This window comes from Gorilla gorilla, chromosome 20 (genome assembly GCF_029281585.2).
Source record: "Gorilla gorilla gorilla isolate KB3781 chromosome 20, NHGRI_mGorGor1-v2.1_pri, whole genome shotgun sequence".
Classification (NCBI taxonomy): domain Eukaryota; kingdom Metazoa; phylum Chordata; class Mammalia; order Primates; family Hominidae; genus Gorilla; species Gorilla gorilla.
The window spans coordinates 61762583-61787215 of record NC_073244.2 but is presented as its reverse complement, the minus strand read 5'-3'; the positions used below and the strand labels follow the sequence as shown (position 1 = coordinate 61787215).

The 24633-nt window shown below is 51.0% G+C and overlaps 1 protein-coding gene across 4 annotated transcripts; it reads left to right on the top strand.

Annotated features, from left to right (window-relative positions):
- The first annotated feature begins 189 nt into the window (after positions 1 to 189).
- ZSWIM9 (zinc finger SWIM-type containing 9) lies at positions 190 to 23891 on the top strand. 4 transcript variants are annotated; one of them, XM_031004146.3, is made up of 4 exons: positions 190 to 212; positions 1296 to 1579; positions 11933 to 12245; positions 20920 to 23891. In XM_031004146.3, the coding sequence occupies exons 2-4, from the start codon at positions 1305 to 1307 to the stop codon at positions 23092 to 23094; spliced, it is 2763 nt and encodes a 920-aa protein (XP_030860006.1). In that variant the 5' UTR covers positions 190 to 212; positions 1296 to 1304; the 3' UTR covers positions 23095 to 23891. The 4 variants fall into 4 exon arrangements, with proteins under 4 accessions (XP_030860006.1, XP_055226102.1, XP_030860003.1 ...); XM_031004143.3 differs by lacking the exon at positions 190 to 212 and adding an exon at positions 437 to 897; XM_031004145.3 differs by lacking the exon at positions 190 to 212 and adding an exon at positions 449 to 530.
- The last annotated feature ends 742 nt before the right edge of the window (positions 23892 to 24633 follow it).

Sequence of the window (24633 nt, the reverse complement as noted above, 5' to 3'; positions counted from 1 at the left end):
GAAAATGCCCGCGCTTTCCCTCGCCCTGGATGAGCGGGTGTGGCTGAGGGTCTGAGGAGTGACTGGCAGGGAAAGAGGAGGAATCGGTGGAAGCGCCCGCGCGAGGCACGGCGGGAAGAGAGGCGGGAGACCGCGCGGGGCATCCCGGGAGCAAGGGTCGGGCCAGGCCTGGGCGCGGGGCATTGTGGGAGGTGGACGCCGCTCCGGGGCGGGTAGGTGAGTGGGGAGGGGCGGGAAGGGTGCACATCTTGGGGAGGGGAGAGGCACAGCTAGGTGGGACGGCGGGGCTGGAAGGTGCCGCAGCGGGCGGGGCGGGGGGGAGTAGGAGGGTCGGGAGCGGGCTGGATGGGGCTGCTCGAGGGGAGACGCGCAGCTGGACGTGGGGGGAGCATCTGGGGTGAAGGAGCCCATCCGAGGACGAGGGGCCATGTCTAGAACGAAGATGCATATTGCGGGGGATGGTGGATGTAACTGGGAGGAGGGGCCCACAGCTGGACTAGGGGCCGCATCTGAGGAGGAGGGGACCACAGGTGAATACTGGTGACACTTCCGAGGAGAACTAGCCACAAGTGGGGCACACACCTGTAGGCGAAGCGTGGATGACTGCATGTGGGGAGTACATCTGGAGATGAGAGTGTCTCAGGGAAGCCCCAGCTACAGCTGCATGTGGCGAGCCATAGGGTCATAATCGGGGGAAGGGGCAACAGCTGCACGCCAGAGACACATCTGGGGAGTGCGGAGCCACAGGTGCATGAAGCATGTGACCGGGTGAGGGGTCCGTGGCCTGGATGTGGGAGCACATCTGGAGATGGAGCGTCTTTGGAGGGGTTACAGCCAACTGCTGGCACATGGAAGGAAGAGTTCCAGATGAATACGAGCGTTAGAAGTTACTCTTGGGTGAGAGACACAGCTGGAAGGGGAGGAGGTTTTAGCTGGAATTTGAGAACACATTTGAGGAGATGTCCTTAAGGGACATCTGAGCTTAAGGGTCGTATTTTGGGAGGAGAGATTCCAACTGTACCTAAGGGTCACATCTGCGGAGGAGGAGACGAGTTGGAATTAGGAATCAAGATGACAGGCTCCAAGTGAACCAGGGATAAGGCGGTGGGAGGAGGCCAAAGATAGGATGGAGGTTGATATTTATATATTTGGAGAAAAACAGGCACGTCCGACCCCGGGCTACCCACCTCGATAGAGGCACCAGCAACCGACGGGGCAGGCCAAGAATGGAGTAGATGAGATACCCCGGGTGGGAATGGGTCTGATATCCACCTGTTCTCCTCTCCTCCACGCAGGCCCCCAGGATGGAGCGGCCGGAGCCCCCACCCGGCACGGCTGCGGGGCAGGAGGAGCAGGAGCTGCGGGAGCGGGCCTTCTTCTCGTGGGCCGAGTTCAGCCGCTTCTTCGACGCGTGGTGCCAGCAGCGGCTGGCGCTCTTCTTCGTCAAGAGCTCCATGCACCTGGCGCGCTGCCGCTGGGCCAGTGCGCCCCCGCTCTACACGCTCATCGACGTGCTCAAGTACAGCTACGTGCGGCTTGTGTGCAAGGACGTGCGTGCGCCCAGCCGGCCCGCCGTGGGGTGCGTGAACCTGAGCCGCTGTCCTGCTGGGGGGAAGGGGAGCACCGGGGGTGGGTGTGGGTGGGAGACGGGCAGAGAACACCCTACCCAGAGATGCAGAGGGGGAGAGGCCAACTGAGACAGCCAAATACACCTTGCAGAGAGGCGGGAGTCAAGGAGGGACATGTACTGAGAGACAGAAGAGGAGCTAGAGAGACAAAGATACTCACGGAGCAAGAGATGGTGTGGGCCCGACTTACAGACTTTTTTTTTTTCGAGATGGAGTCTCGCTCTGTCACTCAGGCTTGAGTGCAATGGTGCCATCTGCAGCCTCCACCTCCTAGGTTCAAGTGATTCTCCTGCCTCAGCCTCCCGAGTAGCTAGGACTACAGGCACCTGCCATCATGCCCGGCTAATTTTTGTGTGTTTTTTTGTTTTTGGTTTTGTTTTGTTTTGCTTTGTTCTGTTTTTTTGAGACAGAGTCTTGCTCTGTCACTCAGGCTGGAGTGCAATGGCACAATCTCGGCTCACTGCAACCTCCACCTCCCGAGTTCAAGCTTTGTTTCTCCTGCCTCAACCTCCTGAGTAGCTGGGATTACAGGCACGCGCCACCACGCCTGGCCAATTTTTGGATTTTTGTAGAGATGGGGTTTCACCATGTTGGCCAGGCTGGTCTCAAACTCATGACCTCAGGTGATCTGCCCGTCTTGCCTCCCAAAGTGCTGGGATTACAGCCGTGAGCCACTGTGCCCGGCCTGACTTACAGAATGTAATAGAGACTTCGAGAGGCAGAGCATAAAACACACACACCCCAAGAGGAGGAAAAAGTCACGGAAAATTCCAGAGACATGGAGGCAGAGACACCAGAGACAGCCAGGGAAACAGAAGAGCCAGGTTTTGTACACATGACAAAGACTGGGAGACTGAACTGCAGAGAAGCCGCAGGATAAAGAAAAGGATCCATCTATTCAGTGAATAAGGGGTCAGGTCCCATGCTGTGGGCTGGGGATATTCTAGTTGGAGCGATGGAGTTGGGCAAGAGACAAAAATCCCTGCCCTTCTGGTACTTTCTGACTGGACAGAAAGATTGACGTTAAAAGAACAAGCTCACAGGTAGTTCCCTACAACTGTGCAAAGAGGGGTAGGTGAGAAATCCAGGAGAGCCAGAATCACACCCAGGTGGCCAGGGGTATTTTAATGGACCCCAATTGTATTTTATTTATTCTTTATTTTTTTGAGACGGGGTCTCACTCTGTTGCCCAGGCTGGAGAGCAGTAGTGTGATCTTGGCTCCCTGCAACCTCCAACTCCTGGGTTCAAGAGATTCTCCCACCTCAGCCTCCCAAGTAGCTGGGACTACAGGTGTGTGCCACTATGCCCACCTAATTTTTGTATTTGTAGTAGAGATGGGGTTTCACCATGTTGGCCAGGCTGGTCTCGAACTCCTGACCTCAAGGAGGCTGAGGTGATCTGCCCACCTCGGCCTCCCAGAATGCTGGGATTACAGGCATGAGCCCCCACACCCAGCCAAATTGACCGCAATTTTATTTTACTTTATTTTATTTGAGACGGAGTCTTGCTCTGTCATCCACACTGGAGTGCAGTGGCACAATCTCCACTCACTGCAACCTCAGCCTCCTGGGCTCAAGCAATTCTCCTGCCTTAGCCTCCCCAGTAGCTGGGATTACAGGCATGCGCCACCATGCCCAGCTAATTTTTGTATTTTTAGGGTTTCACCATGTTGGCCAGGCTGGTCTTGAACTCCTGACCTCAGGTGATCCGCCTGCCTCAGCCTCCCAAAGTGCTGGGATTACAGGTGTGAGCCACGGTGCCTGGTCTGACCCCAGTTTTAAACAGGGGTTGTTCCCCACACAGTTAGGTTTCCAGCTTCCACCGGAACACCGGAAGAGGTGAGCCCATGTTTCCATTGGCAGACGGCCACCCCTCTTGGATGGGGCTTTGCTGCCCAGGTTTGCCCCAGACCCTGCCACTCTCTGCTGCCTCATCCCTAGCACTGTCTTTTGCTTGTTTTGCCTGCCTGGTCCCAGTAGGTGTGTGAGTTTGAGACCCTTGGTTGGGGAGCTGTAGACAAGAACAGAGTGCTTAAGAACACAGGCTCTGCCTTCAGGCTGCCTGAGACATGCTCCACGACTTCCTGGATGGGTGACTTTGGGCAATGGACTTCACATCTCCAAGCCTCAGTTTTCTCATCCTTTGAAATGGGGTTATCACGATACCCACCTCTTGGGGCCATTGTGAGGATACTGTGAGATCATACATGAGAAAAACACATAACCCTGGTGCCTGGAACATGGGGTGGCTGGTTAAGTGATAGCTGTTACAGGATTTGAGAGCATGGACTCTGGGCCATTGCACTGCTGATGCTTGGTGGATGCTGTTGAGCGAGTGACTCCACCTTTCTGTGGCCTCAGTTTCCTCATGTGGAAAATGGGAGACATAATAGTGTCTATCTCATAGGTAAATTATTCAGAAAGGCATCCAGCACAGAGTAAGCACACTCTAACAGCTCTTTCACCGGTAGTTATTTAAACATGTATTGTGAAATACATTTTTGCAACTTCTTTCTCACTACTTATTCTAGAAACAGAGACTCGGAGATCTGAAAGTGGAACAGCATCAAACACACACATCACCCAGAAACCTAGAACGTTAGAGCTTGCAAGAAGCTCAAAGAAGCTCAGGCCTAATCTGAAACCTATTAACAGAACCCAGTTCCAATGTAACAAATGCTTATTGAGCACCTACTATGTGCATGCCCTTCACTGGACATTTAGAATCCAAGACTGATCTCGGCTCTTGAACAGTTCAGAACTTAATGGGGTAGACAAAGACCAAAAAACAAAAAAAAATTATAGATAGTAGCCCATAGCAGTGAGAGTGAGATTGAGGGGGAGATGAGAGGAGGATACAAAGGGAGTGGTCAGCTCCACCTGAAAGCTTACTGGGTGGTTCTGGAAGGCTTCCTGGAAGAGGTAACCAGTAAGCAGAACCTTGAAGAATTTTGTTGATATGTTTATGTATGTATAGTATGTGAGCTAACAGACACACTAGGTTTACTATGTGCAGGTACTGTCCCAAGTGCTCTACAAATATCAGAGACAGCCAAGGAGCAGGAGAGACAGGACTATGGAGGGGGCGAGGACAGGGCCCTGGGTACACTCCTGGGACTGGGTAGATGATGAGATGGTCTCTGAATGGGGAGTGCGGGATCAGGTGGTTGATGAGCCGGTTCAGGAATGATATTTTGGAGCCGTCATGTCTAGCTCCCTCACTCTCTCGAGCTGCTCAAAGCAGAGCCTCTCCAGTGCCACAGCCCAGGGACAGCCCATGGGCCGAGGTCAGGCTGGAGAAGTTAGTGTGTAAGGAAAGGCAGGACATGAGGCTGCAGTGGTGTCAAGGCCTGGATCTGGCAGGGCTGAGTACAGGAGTTGGGACTTTATCTGGGGGTGGTGGGAGCCCTAGAAGGCTGTGAGTAGGGTCAGTTCTGGGTGGAGGAAGATCCCTCTGGGGCCGTGTGGGAGACGATGTGGGGGAGAGAGAAGGGATATGAAGGAGGAGGCTGGGGCTGAGGGTGCAAGGAACCAGACAAGAACTTTCTTCCTGTCCACTCCTTCCCCCTTGCCAGAGGTTACACAGTGACTCTCTCGAAGTCACCACTGCTGCAGCTTCAGCTCTCCAGCTCCAGTTCCTCCCCCATCCCTCTCTCTCAGCACTTCCCTCCCTGGAACAGAATTGCTCAGCCTTTCTCAATACACACCGGCCGTTGAAAACACAAAGACCTTGAAAACCTGAACGATCAAGAATAAATGGGTAGTCGGGTGCGGTGGCTCTCGCCTGTAATCCCAACACTTTGGGAGGCCGAGGCAGGCAGATCACTTGAAGTCAGGAGTTTGAGACCAGCCTGGCCAACAGGGTGAAACCCTGTCTGTACTAAAAATACAAAAATTAGCCGGGCCTGGTGGCAGGTGCCTGTAATCCCAGCTACTCGGGAAGCTGAGGCAGGAGAATCACTTGAACCCAGGAGGCAAAGGTTGCAGTGAGCTAAGATTGTGCCAGTGCATTCCAGCCTGGGCAACAGAGCGAGACTCTATCTCAAAAAAATGAATAAATGGGTAAGTGGAAGGCAAATCAAAGCAAAGCAACGGGTCCTTGAAAAAAAGTTTAAAAAAATAGCAGGTACTATTTCTGCATTGTTTACTATGCACTAGCCCATTTCTAACCACTTTACATAATTTAATCCTCTTATTTAGCCCTCTCTACAAGCCTGAGAGACTAGTATTACTATTGGCCCCACTTTCCAGGTGAGAAAAGAGGCACAGGATGCTTAAAGATTGTTCCCAGGATAACACAGCAGCTAAGAGGGAAAACCAGGGTCTGGCCCCTCATTCTGGTTACTAAGCCCATGATTTTAATTACCACCCTCCCGCCTTTCTTTCTCACTTTCTCTTTCTCTCTCCTTCCCTCATCTTTATTTCAATCATTCAACCCTCAGTGTGAGGGATGACCGTGCCATGGGTCCCCTAAAGATGTGTTGGTTCTGGGCACCAGCCTATCCATCCCTTCACCCAAGAGGTTTTTGGGAGCCCCTGCAATGTGCAAGGTGGTGGTTTTAGATGCTGGGATTTCTGTGGGGAGCGTACATTACAGATGGACATAAATAAAAATCCCGGCCAGGTGCGGTGGCTCACACCTGTAATCCTAGCACTTTGGGAGGCCGAGGCGGGTGGATTGCCTGAGCTCAGGAGTTTGAGACCAGCCTGGGCAACATGGTGAAACTCCGTCTCTACTAAAATAAAAATTAAAAAAAAAAAATTAGCTGGGTGTGGCGGCGTGTACCTGTAATCTCATCTACTCAGGAGGCTGAGGCAGGAGAATTGCTTGATCCCGGGAGGCGGAGGTTGCAGTGAGCCGAGATCGTGCCACTGGGGACAGAGTGAGACTCCGTCTCCAAAAGAATAAATAAATAAAAATTAAAAAAAAATAAAATTCCCTACATGTGATGGACTGTGCCCTAGCCAGGATATGGTCAGGGAAGACTTCCTGGAGGAGGCGATGCTGGCTGTGAGGCCTGAAAGATGAGTAGGAGTTGACTAGGTGAAAAGGGAGAGGAATGTTTTATGAAGGAGGGAAGAACTTACGATAGGTTGTGGAAATGGAAAAAATGTGGATGGGTAGGACGTGGTGATGGATGGTTTTGGTGGAATGGAGACCATATCCCAGAGTAGGTGTGCCAGGGTTTGTAGATTACATCGTGGGATTTAGTCACTGAATCATCACACACTTACTGAATACCTCCAGACGCCAGGTACTATTCTAGGTGCTGAGGATACAGAGATAAACAAAATAGACAAAAATTCCTATCCATGTGGAATTTACATTTAGTGGGGGGATGACATTATTCCTCCAGATAGGTGGAGAGAAATTGGAAAAATGGCGTGTTGAAGCACCAGTAGGTGGTTATGTGAGATTCTGGGCCCCTGCAGAGGAGACGCACTGTTCTCTGGCAAGATTCATGGCTTCACAGAAGAGGTGACCTACCCGGAGCAAGGGGCTGTCCTAGGGCCTGAAACACCTAGGCTGAAGGAAGTCAGACAAGGGTTTCACAAAAGCCCACGAATTATTCTAGAAAAATGTACGGGGTGGCATACCGTGAACTTGCAATCTTGATAAATCGAACATGGCTGCACGCGGGGATTTCCTTTGCTTCCACCTGATACCACATGGTGGCTGTATGTTTATTTTATTCATGTTTATTTGTACATTGAATAATTTTCTAAATGTGCATTATTTTTGTATTTTTTGAGACGGAGCTTCGCTCTTGTCGCCCAGGCTGGAGTGCAATGGTGTAGTCTCAGCTCACTACAACCTCCATCTCCCAGGTTCAAGCGATTCTCCTGGCTCAGCCTCCTGAGTAGCTGCGATTACAGGTGCCCGCCACCACGCTCAGCTAATTTTTGTATTTTTAGTAAAGATGGGGTTTGCCTATGTTGGCCAGGCTGGTCTTGAACTCCTGACCTCAAGTGATCCGCCCGCCTTGGCCTCCCAAAAGTGCTGGGATTATAGGCGTGAGCCACCGTGCCCGGCCTTGTTACTTTAAATGAGGCATAAAGTCTCAAACTCTGTATGTTGATTTTTAAAATCTAGCAGGCTCCTGCGTTTTTCTTCACCTCGTGCATGTAGGAAAAAAGGGGTGTGTCAAGGATGCCCTTCTGGTTTAACAAAGAAAATTTTTAAGCATTTATACTGGTGGATTTAAGCATTTCTCTGGGTGGATCCTGGGGAGAATCACCCAGTTGGGGGGCCATTTGGAAAAAGCATAGGAGGGCTTTTAGGGGGTGTGTTACTGGGGTATTTACTACCTGGGAGCCAGGGTTTCCTAACTACATACCAGGCCCCGGGCAGTCTGTGTTACAAGGGTCAGCAAACTAGGAAGCCCTTGGACCAATCCCAACCTGCAGCCTACTTTTTTTTCTTCTTCTTCTTGAGACAGAGTCTCGCTCTGTCGCCCAGGCTGGAGTGCAGTGGCGCGATCTCGGCTCACTGCAACCTCCACCTCCTGGGTTCAAGCGATTCTCCTGCCTCAGCCTCCTGAGTAGCTGGGACTATGGGCGTGTGCCACCACACCTGGCTAATTTTTGTATTTTTAGTAGAGACAGGGTTTCCCCACGTTGGTCAGACTGGTCTCGAACTCTTGACCTCGTGATCTGGCCACCTCAGCCTCTCAAAGTGCTGGAATTACAGGCGTCAGCCACCACGCCCGGCCTGTAGCCTATTTTTATAAATGAAGTTTTATTGGAACATAGCCATGCCTGGTCATTTACGTATTGTCTATGGCTTCGTTTGCAATATAGCAACAGAATATATTAAACATTTACTACCTGGCCCTTTGCAGAAAATGTTTGACAGCTCCTGCTGTATAAACATAAAATCTGCCAAAAAATGCTGATATTACCCCCCATGGAGAAACACTGAACCCCTCTTCAGAAATCAGATGCCAATTTAAATATTACTATCAGAGAAATACACTCTGATTTTTTTTTCCTATTCCCTTTCTTTTATTTTCTTTTTTGAGACAAGGTCTTGCTCCGTTGCCCAGGCTGGAATATGATGGTGCCATCATAGCTCACTGTAACCTCGGATTCCTGGGCTCAAGTGATCCTCTTGCCTCAGCCTCCCAGAATAGCTAGGACTATGGGTGTGTGCCACAATGCCTGACTACTTTTTTATGTTTTAATTTTTTGTAGAGAAGGGCTCTTGCTATGTTGCCCAGGCTGGTCTTGAACTCCTGGACTCAAGTGAAGTGATCCTCCTGCCTCAGCCTCCCAAAGTGCTGGGATGACAGGTGCTAGCCACTGCACCCGGCCCTATTTCATTATCTACAGCGCTGGTTGCAACTCTACATTAATTTCATGTAATGGGCTATGCTGTGCAGTCTGAGAACCGCTGTCCTAGACAAACTCTTGCTCACACACATAAAGAGATGTATAAGAGAGTGTTGTATCACACGTTGGGGTGATTGAAGCATCATTCGTAACAGAGGAGAACTGGAAACACCATCGTAGATGGCAGAGCCGTGGAGTGGAACATTTGGCAGCAGTAAAAGGAATGAAACTGAACAGTTTTGAAAATCCGAGTGAAAAGCCAGCTGCAAAGGCATCTGTAGGGTGGGATGATTGTCTTAGTCTCAATTGATGTAACAAACTACCACAAATATGGTGGCTTAAAACAATACCAATTTATTTATCTCACAGTTCTGGAGGTCAGGCGGCCAATATGGGTCTCAGGGCTAAAATCAAGACATTGGCAGTGCTGTGTTCTGGAGGCTCTAAGGAGAATCTGCTTCCTTATCCTTCCAGCTTCTAGAGACCACCCATGCTCTTTGGCTTGGAGCCTCTTCCTCCATTTATTTTATTTATTTATTTATTCTAGACGGAGTTTTGCTTCTGTTGCCCAGGCTGGAGTGCAGTGGTGCGATCTCGGCTCACCACAACCTCCGCCTCCTGGGTTCAAGTGATTCTCCTGCCTCAGCCTCCCAAGTAGCTGGGATTACAGGCATGCACCACCACGCCTGGCTAATTTTGTATTTTTAGTAGAGACAGCGTTTCTCCATGTTGGTCAGGCTGGTCTTGAATTCCCAACCTCAGGTGATCCGCCCACCTCGGCCTCCCAGAGTTCTGGGATTACAGGCATGAGCCACCGCACCAGGCCATTCTTCCAATTTTTTTTTTTTTTTTTGAGAGATAGGGGTCTCACTAGTCTCACTATGTTGCCCAGGCTGAACTCAAATGATCCTCCCAGCTCAGCCTCCTGAGTAACTGGGACTATAAGCAAGTGCCACCGTGCCTGGCTTTTCCTCCATCTTTAAAGCTAGAAGGTAGCATCTTTCAATCTCTCTCTGACTTTGATCCTCTTACTTCCCTCTTTCCCTTATAAGAACCTTTGTGATGACATTTGGGCCTACCTGGGTAATCCAGACTCTCCCAATCTCAAGACCCTTAATTTCATCACACCTGCAAAGGTCCTCTTGCCATGGAAGGCAGCATATGCACAGTTTCAGTGACTATGATGTGAATATTTTGGGGAACCATGATTCTTGCTACCACAATGCTCGGAAACAAAGAGTTTTCTTTTTCTTTTTTTTCTTTTTTCTTTTTTTTTTTTTTTTTGCTTTGAGACAGGGTCTCGCTCTGTCACCCCAGGCTGGAGTGCAGTAGTGCGATCTCGGCTCACTGCAATCCCTGCCTCCCGGGTTAAAGCCATTCTCCTTCCTCAGCCTCCCAAGTAGCTGGAATTACAGGTGTAATCCCATTAGCCTATTATTAGCCAGCACACCTGGCTAATATGTATATATATATATATATTTTTAGTAGAGACAGGGTTTCACCATGTTGGCCAGGCTGGTCTCAAACTCCTGATCTCAGGTGATCCGTCCCCCCTCAGCCTCCCAAAGTGCTGGGATTACAGGCGTGAGCCACCACGCCCGGCCAAAAACAAAGTTTTTTCGAAGTAGACTTTTAAAAAATGTAACACACATCCAGAAAAGTACACACATCATATGTGTGCAACTGAATGAATTTTCCCAAAAAAAAAAATCAGAGGTAACCAGCACCCAGAACAAGAAACAGAATATGTCCAGTCCCAAGAAACCTCCTGGTGCCCCCTCACAGGGTTAACCACTTAAGGGTAACCACTATCTAGCCTCCTAACGATAGAGGTTAACTTTGCCTGCTGTTGAACTTTATATAAATGGGAATGATATCAGTTTCTCTTTCATGTCTGGCTTCTTTCACTTCGTAGGTTTGTGAGATTCATCCGTGTTGTTGGAGGTTGTAATGGTGTGTTCATTCTTGGTGCTGATTAGTGTTTTATTTTAGGAATATACCACAACTTATTTTCTCACTCTATTGTTGGATATTTAGGTTTCAAGTATTTGGCAAATACATATAGTGCTGCTATGAACATTCTCGTACACAGCTTTAGATGCCCATTTGTCCTGAGTGGCACCACTGCGTCACAGGAGAGACATAAAATTTGCTTTAGTAGATACTGCCATGAAGTTTTCCAAAGTGCTTGTGCCATTTTACGTTCCCATCAGTGATAGGTGAGAGTTCCAGTTGCTCCACGTCCTCATCAACACTTGATGTTATCAGTCTCTTTTGTTTGACCATTCTGCTGATGTGTAGTGGCATTTCCTTAGGGTTTTAATTTGTTGTGTCTTTGATGACTAATGAGTTTGGGTCCTTTTTCACGTATACAATGCTTTTAAAACAGAAACATACCTCCCATTGTTTATGGGTGCATAAAAATATACATGGAATGCTAATAGATAATTTTGATAGTGGCTGCCTCTGGGGACAGAGGGAAGGAAGATAATCTGTTAGGGCAGCGTTCACAGAAGGCCTCAACTTTTGATGTTATTGCTAAACCAGAAGCAGATACAGGACTATCTGAAATTTTTTATTTCTAAAAAAAGTTAAGGTAAATACAATAAAACATTCACTCACTTTTGACAGAACTAAGGGTGGTAGGTATAGAATTTTAGTGAACACTTACTGCTTGCCATATTCCAGACACTGTGTAGGTGCTTTACCTATATTAACTCTTTTCATGCTCATGACGATCCTATGAGGAAGGTATGATGAGTAGGACCTTCCTTGTAACCTATGAGGAAACTGAGGCATAGAGACTTGAAGTGACTTGCCCCAGGTCACACAGCTGGCATATTCTTAGGGCCCTCTACTCTTCTCTATGCCTGAAACAATTCTTAGTTTAAAAAAAAAAAAAAAAGGTGAGTGAAAAGGAAGAAGAGGGCAGCAGAGTGATGTGACCAGGGCGGTGGTGGTTCCTCCCACAGGCCTCCCCAGCCCGGCTGCCCCGCCTTCATCATCGTCAAGCTGAGCCCGCTGCGGGACCGCCTCGTGGTGACGGAGTGCCAGCTGACCCACTCACACCCGGCCTGCCCGCTGGAGTTCGCCTACTACTTCCGCCCGGGCCACCTGCTGGCCAACGCCTGCCTGCCGGTGCGCACCACCAACAAGATCTCCAAGCAGTTCGTGGCCCCAGCCGACGTGCGCCGCCTGCTCTCCTACTGCAAGGGCCGCGACCACGGCGTCCTGGACGCCCTGCACGTGCTCGAGGGCCTCTTCCGCACCGACCCCGAGGCCAAGGTGGGGTCTCGGGAGAGGCAGGCTGGGGGAGGGGGCGGGGGAAAGCCGCGCTGAAGACTCGTGGGTCATTCATTCCTTCATCCGCCCTCTCATCCCTTCACTCCTTTCCTCCATTCATCCGTTCATTCATTCAATAAGTACTTACCGAGGCATTGGGGATGCAGCAGCAAACCAGACCCACGTGGTCTCTGTCCGCAGAGAGCTTACCTTCTAGGGTAGTGCTGCCCAGTAGAACTTTCTTCCAGGATGGAAACGTTCTGTGATTCTGCACCCCCAGCCACAAATGGCTACTGAGCACTTGAGATGTGTCCAGTACACTGAGGAACTGAATTAATTAATTAATTAATTTTTTTGAGATGGAGTCTCACTCTGTCACCCAGGCTGGGGTGCTCTATCGCCCAGGCTGGAGTGCAGTGGTGTGATCTGGGTTCACTGCAACCTCCGCCTCCCGGGTTCAAGCGATTCTCCTGCCTCAGCCTTCCGAGTACCTGGGACTACAGGCCGTGCCACCACGCCGGGTAATTTTTTTGTATTTTTAGTAGAGACAGGGTTTCACCATGTTAGCCAGGATGGTCTCGATCTCCTGACCTTGTGATCCGTCCGCCTCAGCCTCCCAAAGTGCTAGGATTACAGGCGAGAGCCACCGCGCCTGGCCTGAATTTATTCTAATTAATTGAAATTTAAATAGCCACCTTTGGCTATTGGCTGCCTTGCAGAGGTAACTGCCAGAACGCCCCTGCAGTTCTGGCGGGAAAAACCAACAACTGACAAACATGTCCAAATATGATGTAACATCACTAGGGGCTGGGTGCTAGCAAGAAGGGGAGCCACAGTGATGACAAATGCTATGTAAGTTTCTTTTTTTTTTAATCTTTTTTTTTTTGAGACAGGATCTCACTGTCACCCAGGCTGAGTGCAGTGGTGCAGTCACGGCTCACTGCACCCTCAATGTCCCAGGCTCAAGGAATCCTCCCACCTCATTCTCCCAAGCAGCTGGGACAACAGGCGTGCACCACCACACCCAGCTAATTTTTTAGTTTTTGTAGAGATGTTGCCGGGGGCGGTGGGGGGGTCTCCCTGTGTTGCCCAGGCTAGTCTTGAACTCCCAGACTGAAGCAGTCCTCCTGCTTCGGCCTCCCAAAGTGCTGGGATTACAGGCATGAGCCACCACGCCAGGCCTACTTAAATTTTTTTTTTTAATGGAACTGCACAAACAGAAAATGCACAAATGATAAATACTTAGTTTGATGAATGTTCTCAAGGGGAGAACACACCTGAACCCACCACACAGATGGAGAATTAGGAGAAGGAAGAGTGCTATGTCCTGTAATGTGATGGAGCGATAAGTTATCATCAAGGAGAAAAAGGCCGGGGCCTGGAGCGGGACAGTTCTAAGGGTGCTGTTTGAATTGGTCAGGGAAGGATCTCTTTAAGCAAACGATGGTGAAGCAGAGGAGATGGAACAGAGGCAAGGGACCCTCATTCTGTCATCAGAGGGAAGAGAATTCCAGGCAGAAGGAACAGCCAGTGCAAAGGCCCAGAGGCACAAGCAAGCTGTGTTGGAGGAACAGTGAGGATGGCTGCTGCTCCATAAGGAATCTCTGCGGCTTTAATCCAACTTCAAGTTTGGGGTGAACTTGAAGTTTAAAGAGGAAAGAAAGATGAGAAAGTAGGGGAAGAACTGGCTTCTCCTCCTGGCTGTGCCTTTGTCTCCCTTGTGTGTGGAAGAGGTCCCAAGGCAGGGTAAAGTCAAGATTCAGCTCTGGCACACTCTTCCTGTCTTCATCTCATGCCCAGTAAGAAGCCCTGATTCCAGCCACCAGCCCAAGCCCAGGCCTCTGTCCCGACATAATAATAATTTTAGCTAATGTTTATCAAGCACTTACTATATGCCAGGCACTACCCTAATTGCTTTACATACTGTAACTCATTTTCATCTCACCTGAGCCCTATGAGGAAATAGTCCACCATTCTCCTCCCCATTTTACAGACAAGGAAACTGAAGCACAGAGAAGTCAAGTAACTGGCTCAAAGTCACACAGCTATTTAGTGACAGAGCTGGGCTTCGGACCCACACAGCCTGGATCCAGACCCATGACCTTCACCATGGGGACAAACACACATGCACTTCCTACTCCACTGGTCTTTGCTGATCTAGTAACTCTCCTCCACTACCCACCATTGACATAAATAAGCCTCAGCTGTTCTTCCCTGAACCCGCCCTCTGCAGGACTGTCCCTGTGCACTCCAGCCTGGGTGACAAGAGCGAAACTCCGTCTCAAAAAAAAAAAAGTATGAAAGCAGGCCAAAACACAGACCCAGGAGCCAACCGTGGTTTAGCCGAGATTCCAAGACAGCCTTCAAAATGAAAAGACAACTCCCCTTCCAGGGAAGGCTCTGATTTATGAATGAGCTGTTTTGCACAGGCGCGCGCCACCAGGCCTGGCTAATTTTGTGTGTGTGTGTTTTAGTAGAGATGGGGTTTCATCATGTTGGCCAGGATGGTCTCAATCTCATGGCCTGGTGATCTGCCTGCCTCGGCCTCCCAAAGTGCTGGGATTACAGGCGTGAGCCACCGCACCCAACCTTTAACACCTTTTATCACCTGCCCTGCCTGGTGATGATGGGCTTTGGGGTCCAGTCACATCTCCATTCCCTCACTTGTGGCAGGCACCAGGGTAACCAGCAAGCAAGCCCTGAAAAGAGAGACCTTGCCCGGAAACGTTGCAGCGTTCTCTTACGTGTATGCTTTGCCTTCTGAGAATGGCGAGCATTGATGCAAGTGTATCCCTTTTAAGAATACTCAATGGGGCCAGGCGTGATGGCTCACGCCTGTAATCCCAGCACTTTGGGAGGCCGAGGCGGGTGGATCACGAGGTCAGGAGATCAAGACCAGCCTGGCTAACACGGTGAAACCCTGTCTCTACTAAAAATACAAAAAATTAGCCAGGTGTGGTGGCGGGTGCCTGTAGTCCCAGCTACTTGGGAGGCTGAGGCAGGAGAATGGCGTGAACCCGGAAGGCGGAGCTTGCAGTGAGCTGAGCTCACACCACTGTACTCCAGCCTGGGTGACAGAGCGAGACTCCATCTCAAAAAAAAGAATACTCCATGGGAAGCTGGTATGATCTCAGTGGAGGGCAATTTAGCAATATCTATCAAAATGACAAGAACACTCACCCTTAGGCTCACAATCCCACTACTGGTGATTTATCCTGCAGATGTAGTTGCACAGCTGTGGAAGGACTTACTTACAAGGTTAACCATTGTTGTTTGTGAAAGCAGCAGATTAGAAACAACCCAGACTCCACCAACGGGTAATGGTTACATAACTTGTGGTATATCCATCCATGGATTACTACACAGCACTAAAAAAGAATGAGAACTTTGGGAAGCCGAGGCGGGCAGATCACAAGGTCAGGAGATCAAGACCATCCTGGCTCACATGGTGAAACCCTGTCACTACTAAAAATACAAAAAATTAGCCAGGCATGGTGGCAGGCACCTGTAGTCCCAGCTACTCGGGAGGCTGAGGCAGGAGAATGGTGTGAACTCAGGAGGCGGAGCTTGCAGCGAGCCAAGATCGTGCTACTGCACTCCAGCCTGGGCGACAGAGTGAGACTCCATCCTAAACAAACAAACAAAAAAAAGAATAAGAACAAGTCTAGGAACTATTTTGAAAGATCTCTCAAACACATTTTTAAGTTAAAAAAGCAAAATGCAAAACTGTACATAATATGCTGTATTATCTATAAAATAGAGCAAATAAGAATTATAGGTATGCTTACTTGTACTCATATAAAGAAACTCTAGAAGAATACCAAGAACTGTGGATGAGGGTAGAATAGTGAATGGAAACAGACTGATTAGACTAAAGAGGTGGGAGTAAGACCTTTTACGTATCGCTTTACATTATTTGACTTTAGGACCATGTGGATGTTTGCATATTCAAATAATTAATTCTTAAAAAGAAGATGAAAATAGAAGGTGGGTGCAGTGGCTCACACCTGTAATCCCAGCACTTTGAGAGGCTGAGGTGGGTGGATCACTTGAGGTCAGGAGTTTGAGACCAGCTTGGCCAACATGGTGAAACCCCGTCTCTACTAAAAATACATAAATTAGCCAGGCATGCTCGTGGGTGCCTGTAGTCCCAGCTACTCGGGAGACTGAGGCAGAAGAATCACTTAAACCTGGGGGGGGCGGAGGTCGCAGTGAGCCGAGATCATGCCACTGTACTCCAGCCTGGGTGACAGATTGAGACTCCATCTCAAAAAAAAAGAAAAAAAAAGAAGTAATAGTCCCAGCATACTAAACGCATTTGTTTCTCTCCTCAAAGGAAAAATTTAGAGGGCGAGTTATAGAGGGTCTTGAGGCTGTGTGAGTCAGGATGGCCTGGGTTTCGCTGTAATAATGAACAGCCCTCAAATCTCAGTGGCCGAACTCATTGAATTTTATTTCTTGCTCACTTACACAGCCACCATGGGATGTTGGGGGAGTACTGTTTATCTGAGTCATTCTGGGACCCAGGAGGATGGGCATTCAGCCCAACGTAATTACCATATCTGGCAGGGGTGGCTGCGAAGGCTTCTCCTTGGATGCGATGCCGCAGCTCCCTCCCACTCACACTTGATTGGCCAAAGCAAGTCACATGACACTGCTTACCTGCAAGGGGGCAGGGAGGTGCAACGCTACTAAGTCCCCAGGAGAGGGAGAACTGCAATTTCTTGGCAAGCGGCAAAAGATAACCACAGGATACTGTTTCATCAAGGGCCGCCCAAAGCCCTGTCTGAATATGGGGCTCGTGTTTCCCCTGCTCTGTAGTTACACAGGCCTCCTGCAGCTCACTTTCAGCTTTTCTAGTTTTTCATGGCTCCCAAAGGGAATATTTTCTATGCCGTATAGCCTGTTTTTACATAAAGCCATTTTGGGGTGTTATAGTAACAGCTGGTGACTTGATTTTATTTATGTTGATATGTGCTAAAAGCTTTATGAACGTTCTGGCTGTGCCAGTTACTAGCTGTGGGACATGGAACAAGTTATGAACAACCTATTTACCTTCTCCAACCCTTAGTTCATTTATCTGTAAAATGGGGATAATACTATCTTATAGGGCTGTTGGGGTTGTTGTGTGAGAAAGTGCAGTGTGTGTGTGTGTGTGTGTGTGTGTGTGTGTGTGCAGAATGGGTAGAACCGTGCCCAGAAGTAGGAAGCCCTGCATATGTTCAATATTTAGCTATTATTTTGTTGTTGTTGTTGTTGGTTTTTGTTTTTTGTTTTTGTTTTTTTTTTGAGATGGAGTCTCTCTCTGTCGCCCAGGCTGGAGTACAGTGGCACAATCTCGGCTCACTGCAGCCTCCGCCTCCCGGGTTCAAGCAATTCTCCTGTCTCAGCCTCCCAAGTAGCTGAGATTACAGGCGCGCACCACCACGCCCAGCTAATTTTTGTATTTTTAGTTGCACTATGTTGGTCAGGCTGGTCTTGAACTCCTGACCTCAGGTGATCCACCCGCCTCGGCTTCCCAAAGTGCTGGGATTACAGGCATGAGCCACTGTGCCCGGCCTTAGCTATTATTTTTATTCCTTCAATTTTTTCTTTGGGGCCATCTGGAGAACAGTTTCATGTGAACATTCTGATCACATGGAAAAGGGAGGGTTTACTCACATGTCGGAAGAGGTGTGAATGGAAAGTAGTAAAGGCATGGTTTCCGATGTTCATGTTTGTGGAACCTGCTGTCTATGGCAGATGCTTCCCCGTGCTGCCAATTTGTGTGTCTGAAAGGACACCCGTACATTCATTTGCATCCTCAAAATCTGTTCCTCCGTGGGTGTCTCCATCTCTGCAAAATCCACTGCTGTCCACTGTGTGCCTAAGCCAGGCCTGTTTGGTCAATTTTTTGAAGGCTGTAGGGTAGAGTGGTCAGGAACAAGAAGCCCTGGACCCAAGCTGTCAGGGTTCAAATCCCAGCTCACCTGGTATTGCAAATCACATGGGTGACTCCAGGCAAGCAACTGAAGCCGTGTGTGCCTCGGTGTCCTCATCTGAAAAAGGGGGATGATAATCATAGTATCTGTCTTACAGGGATATTGTAAGGATGAAAGATTAGCTGTTGGAACTGTGCCTGGTGCAGAGAAACTACTTCATGTGTGCTTTGCACACCCGAAACCTTTTTTATATTTCTTTATCCTTGGCCTGGGGGCTGTCTCCTCTCACTCAGTGGTGTCTCATTTGTTCTCCTCTGTGCCTGAGCCAGCACATGGCACATCATATTTTCTCAGTAAATATCTGGCAGAAAAATGTATTCATCAGCCTGGCCAACATGGTGAAACCCCGTCTCTACTAATAATACAAAAATTAGCCAGGCGTGGTGGTGGGCACCTGTAATCCCAACTACTTGGGAGGCTGAGGAGGGAGAATCGCTTGAACCCGGGAGGCAGAGGTTGCAGTGAGCCAAGATCACGCCACTGCACTCCAGCCAGGGTGACAGAGTGAGACTCTGTCTCAAAAAAAAAAAAAAAAAAAAAATATATATATATATATATATACACATTTACATAGCCCCACCTTCATCAAATGTCACCCTGCCCCTTAAAATGCCGCCCACGCATGTTCTCTCACCTACTGCTTTTGTTTCCAATCATTCCTAATGGCCCGGATCCATTGGATCCCAGCATCACTGCTTGTTAGCGCAGTGGCCTTGGGCAAGTCACTCCTCTGGTGCAGATGGGGGTCCCTAAGACCACCCTCAGTTTCCATGATTCACTAGAAGGAATCACAGAACTGAGAAAAATTGTTATAGTCAAGGCTACAGTTTATTACAGCAGAAGGATACAGAGTAAAATCAGCAAAGGGAAGAACCACACAAGGCGACCCCATCAGTCTCTCTGATTCCTTAATTATCTCGCAGCAGCACATAGGGCAGAGGCCAAGAGAGACCAGCATGAGCTGCCAGATGTCGTCTCTCAGTGAAGTCCCATGGACAGTGCTCAATTCTCCCAGCAATGACATGTGGCAACAATGATGTATTGCTAGCCAGGGACACTTACTTGGGGCTTGGTGTCCAGGGTTGTTATTGGGGTCAGCCATGTAGACTTGTGCTGAATACTGCTGAGAGATCGAGACAGACGGTAAGAACAGCTGAGAGCTGATGCACGCCAGGTGTCCTTCCATGCGTTGGCCAGGAGTGATCTCATTTTAGCCCATCCATGACCCTGTTAAATAGACATCTCCATTTTTCCAGACAAGGAACCAAGGCTCATTGAGGGGAGGTCACTTGCCTGAAGTCCCAAGGCTAATAGGCAAATCCAGGAGTCTGATCCTTAAACCTCCAACCTTACAGATGTGGCCTTGGACATGGCTGCACACCCTCGCGTGAGTTCGCTCACTCAGGATGTATTGAGCCATTGTTCCAGGGCAGGTAGCATTCAAAGCATCAGGGGTGCTGTTATAGCCAAGGCTACAGTTTATTACAGCAGAAGGATACGGAATAAAATCAGCAAAGGGAAGAGCCACATAGGGCAGAGGCCAAGAGAGACCATCCCGAACGGGAACATCCCTGTGCTTGTGGGGCTTACATCTTAAGGAGGGCAAGCAGGCAATGGGCAGATCAGGAAAGGAAGATATGACTTGCCAAAGGGTGGTAAGTGCCGTGGCCAAAAGAAGCCAGAGAGAGATGGGGTGTTTGCTTAGTTGGGAAGTCAGAGAAGACCGGGATGTGATGTTTGAACAGAGACGATAATTATAATGGCCACTTTCAGAACACTTACTATTTGTTGGATAAGTAATAACAGTAATATATGTACCAGGCAATGTTCTAAATGCTTGAATGCATCTCATCTTTCCAATCACAGAGATGCTCTTATTATCATCACTTTACAAATGAAAGGGAGGTTAGGGAAGTTGGCAGAAGGCACACAGCCAGGAAGCAGGGGCTCCAGGATCTCAGCCCAGGGATCTTGGCCTCAGAGGCTGTGCTTTTCACCACTGTCCTGCCTCTCAGTGCATGGAGAAATGAATGTTCAGTGCCTAGAAGGGATAATCAGGGAATATGGAGGTTAAGGAGGCAACTGAGGCACAGAGAGGTTAAATCACAGGGTTCAGAAGTGGTGGGGGTGGGACTCAAAGCTAAATGATCTGCCTCCACAATCTAAGCTCGTTACTACTAGCCCAGTCATCCTTAAGCATGCATAGGAGTCCCCTGGAGGGCTTGTCAAACTAGATTGCTGGGGCCCGCCCCCAGAGTTTCAGACTCAGTGGGTCTGAGGTGGCCCCGAGAAGGTGCATTTCTGTCCAGGTCCCAAGAACCGATGGTGATGCTGCTGGTCCAGGGCCCACATTTTGAGACCCACTGCCCTAGACTGCCCCTCAGCACACGGAGGAATGAATAGCCAGCTTCCGGCGGAGGAGACTGAGGCTCAGAGAAGCTAAAAGTGTCATGTGGAAAAAATCACGTAGCCGTTAGACTGTGGTACCTGGATCTCAAACCCAGGCAATCCGGCTCCAGAGTGTTTTTAACCATTTCCCTGCACTGCCTCCTGCCGGTCAAAAGAATAAATGCATATGCAGGCAAGAATGAATGGGTTTCCATTTCCGTAGAAGGGGAAACCGAGGTCGGGGAGCTGGGCGGGGAGACCCCAGCATCCTCTGACCTCTTTCCTTGCCTCCCTGCCCCCGCCCGCAGGTGAAGCTGGTGTTCGTGGAGGACCAGGCGGTGGTGGAGACGGTGTTCTTCCTGACGTCGCGCACCAGGGCGCTGCTGCGGCGCTTCCCGCGCATGCTGCTGGTGGACCGGCTGCCGGGGCTGCAGGGCGCGCTGGATCTGCTGGCCGTGCTGTGCGTGGACGGCTCGGGCCGTGCGCGCCAGGCTGCCTGCTGCGTGGCGCGCCCGGGCACACCGAGCCTGCTGCGCTTCGCGCTCGCGTCGCTGCTGCAGAGCGCGCCAGACGTCAAGGGCCGCGTGCGCTGCCTCACCGCCGGGCCCGAGGTGGCGGCGCAGTTGCCTGCAGTGCGCCAGCTGCTGCCCTGCGCGCGCGTGCAGATCTGCCGCGCGCAGGGCCTGGAGACGCTCTTCAGCAAGGCGCAGGAGCTGGGCGGCGCCGGCCGCGAGGACCCGGGCCTGTGGTCGCGCCTGTGCCGCCTGGCTGGCGCGTCGTCGCCCGCAGCCTACGACGAGGCGCTGGCCGAGCTCCACGCCCACGGCCCGGCCGCCTTCGTGGACTACTTCGAGCGCAACTGGGAGCCCCGCCGCGACATGTGGGTCCGCTTCCGCGCCTTCGAGGCGGCCAGAGACCTGGACGCGTGCGCCCTGGTGCGAGGCCACCGCCGGCGACTGCTGCGTCGTCTCAGCCCCTCGCGTGGCGTGGCGCAGTGCCTTCGCGACCTGGTGGCCATGCAGTGGGCCGACGCGGCCGGGGAGGCGGTGCCCGAGGGGCCCGATGGCGGGGGGCCTTGGCTGGAGGATGAGCCAGGGAGGGGAGCCCAGGGGGAGAACGAGAGGGTGAGGGGCCTGGAGACAGGCGACTGGGGAGGGGCTCCGAAAGAAGGAAGTATTTGGAGGGGAGCCCAGATGGAGAAGGAGTGGGCAAGGGCACTGGAAACCAGAGACTGGGGCGGGGCTCAGTTCGAAGGTGAGAAGGGGAGAGCACTGCAGATCAGAGATCGGAGAGGGGGTCAGTTGGAGAATCAGAAGCCGAGGGGACTGGAAGGGGGTGTCTTGAGAGGGTCGAAGTTGGAGAAAGGGCACCTGAGAGGGCCAGAGATTAGAGACTGGAGGGGGCCCCAGTTGGAGGGTGAGAAAGATTGGGGACTGGAAGGTTATGTCTGGAGGGGGGCCCAGTTGGAGGACCAGGCGCTAAGAGGATTGGAAGGGTATACCTGGAGGGTGGCCCAGTTGGAAGATCGCAGGAGTACCACCGACCTGAGGGGGACCCAGTTTGACTATGAGAGGGTCAGGAGCCTTGAAGGAAGCCCCTGGAGGGGGGCGCAGCCGCACGATGAAAGGGCAGGGGGACTGAGAACTGCAGAATGGAAGGGGCCACAGTCAGAAGTAGAGAAGGGGAGGGGGCTGGAGGTCAGAAACTTGAGGGGGATCCCCTTGGAGAAGTCCCTGGAGTTGGCCCCTGAGAACGGAGACCAAAGGGGACTCCAGTGGGAAGATGAGAGGAGGAGAGGGCCAGAGATTGCAGAGGAGAGGGGAGCGAAGGTGGGGGTCAAAAGAAGAAGGGGCCTGGAGGATATAGTTCTGGTCCAGCTGGGAGACACGAGGGTCACAGGCATGGAGAATGGAGATGGAGGGGGAGCCCGGTCCGTGGGCCCCAAGAGCCGAGCTGGACGAGGGATGGAGTGGGGAGACGCAGGAGGGCGGTGTCTAGGGCTGGGGAATGGAGTCGTGTCTGGCACCCCAGTGGGGACTGTATTGGAAGGCAGCCCAGAATGGGCAGCGGCGAGGAGTGAACACCCGGCTGCAGGTGACGGCCTGCAGGAAGGAGGCGAAGATGGCCCCAGGGAACCAAAGAGGCTTTGCCGACCCCCGGGAGAGGAGGAGGTGGACTGGGAACCCCTGGCCAAATTCCGAGCAGCCTGCGGGCCAGAGCTGGCAGACCTGGTGGCTGAGGAGTTGGCCTTTGCTAGGCAGCATGGGACCCGGGGTTTCCACTGGACCGGAGCTGGCTTTGCCCTTAAGGACGGCACCTCGGACTTCTTCCTGGATGGGGCCCTGACACGCTGCAGCTGCTCAATTCACGCCGCCCGCCGTCTGCCCTGCAGACACCTCTTTGCAGCGCGCCTCCTCACTGGGGCTGCCTTATTCCACATGGACCTGCTCAGGGATTGCTGGGGGAGAGCCCCAGAGCCCTGACCCTTCATGCCTCTGCCCACCACCCTCCACCAGGAGGGTCGGAGGGCATTCTTCGATCCCAAAGATAATAGGGCTGAGGCCAAGGAGACCGCTCCAGTCCCCCTGGCCACCTCCTGGGTCATCCAGGGACCTCCTCACGGCAGTTTGCCTCTCTGGGTCCAAGGGCAAGCTGTAAGTGGTCTCTGAGGTCCTGGAGCCACAGCTTGGGAAGGTGTTGATGGGCAGGGCGGATTCTGAGGGCTTCCCTCTGGAGAGGAAGCATGTGATGAGAGGTGTAGACAGGGTCAGGCTGGGACAGAAGGAAGGAAAGGGGCAGAGCTCGGGGGAGGGGGAGGAAGCGATCATATGGGGAGTGTCTGGCAAGAGTAGACTGGCCAGTCTAGGGAGTGCAGTGGGGAGAGGGGAAAGGGAGAAAGTACAGAAGACAGATGAAGGAGAGGAGGTAAGCGAGAAAAAATGGAAAGGGGAGCCGGAAATGGAGGAGAGAGGACAAGCAAAGAGACGGAAATGAAGACATGAGGAAAAGCTGGGGGAAGCAGGAGAGGAAGGGACGGGATGTAGGAGGGGGAAGAAAAATCGGAGATGAGACAAAAGAAATGTGTGGGAGATGGGTAGAGAAGAAATGGAAGGGGTGTGGTTTTGGTTTTTCTCCAAGACCTGGAGACATCGACCCCCTTCGCCTTCTGAAGAGAGAGGGAGGGCGGGCACTGGGGGTCAGGAGAGTCTCCAGCAGGGGAGGGGAATTGTTTGGACTATTGTTCTTCAGGATTGGAATAAAACAACCTTATTTTGGTTTCCGTGATGAGTTCTTGGCTTCTGGGGTTGGTTGGGAGTCCCAGATCCAGGGAACAGTTGAGAGGGTCCAGCATTCCTTCATTCTTTCTACCGACAAGGCCTCCTGGGGCCAGATGGATAGAGGAGCCACAATGAATTCATCTCCATAGCAACTCAAGCTTCCTCCTCCATCATCTGGACCAGTGCGTCCCAGTGGCAACTTCTTGACATGAGTCGATTCTACCTTCAAATGACTGACTCATGCCAAATGTCCTGGCCACAGAATAGGCATGTGACCCAGTCCTGGTCAACGAGTCTGTTCAGGTTGAGGTGGGAGGCTTCTTTTTTTATTTTTGTATTTTTTTAGAGACAGGGTCTTGCTATGTTACTCAGGCTGGTCTTGGACTCCTCGGCTTAAGCAATCCTCCTGCCACAGCCTCCCAAAGTGCTGGGATTACAGGTGTGAGCCACTGTGCTCAGAACTAGGAAGCTTTTTTTTTTTTTTTTTTTTTTTTTTTTGAGTCTTGCTCTGTTACCCAGGCTGGAATGCAATGGCACGTTCCCGGCTCACTGCAACCTCCACCTCCCAGGTTCAAGTGATTTTCATACCTCAGTCAGCTGAGTAGCTGAGATTACAGGTGTGTGCCATCACACCTGGCAAATTTTTGTATTTTTAGTAGAGACGGGGTTTCACCATGTTGGCCAGGCTGGTCTCAAACTCCTGACCTCAGGTGACCTGCTCGCCTCAGCCTCCTAAAGTGCTGG

Bases quoted from the DNA above. Each gene is read 5' to 3' on its own strand.
- ZSWIM9 (XM_031004143.3), top strand. From the start codon at position 868: ATGAATACGAGCGTTAGAAGTTACTCTTGG. The intron at 898-1,295 runs GTGAGAGACACA...TCCTCCACGCAG, and splicing joins GCGTTAGAAGTTACTCTTGG to GCCCCCAGGATGGAGCGGCC. The intron at 12,246-20,919 runs GTGGGGTCTCGG...CCCCGCCCGCAG, and splicing joins GCACCGACCCCGAGGCCAAG to GTGAAGCTGGTGTTCGTGGA.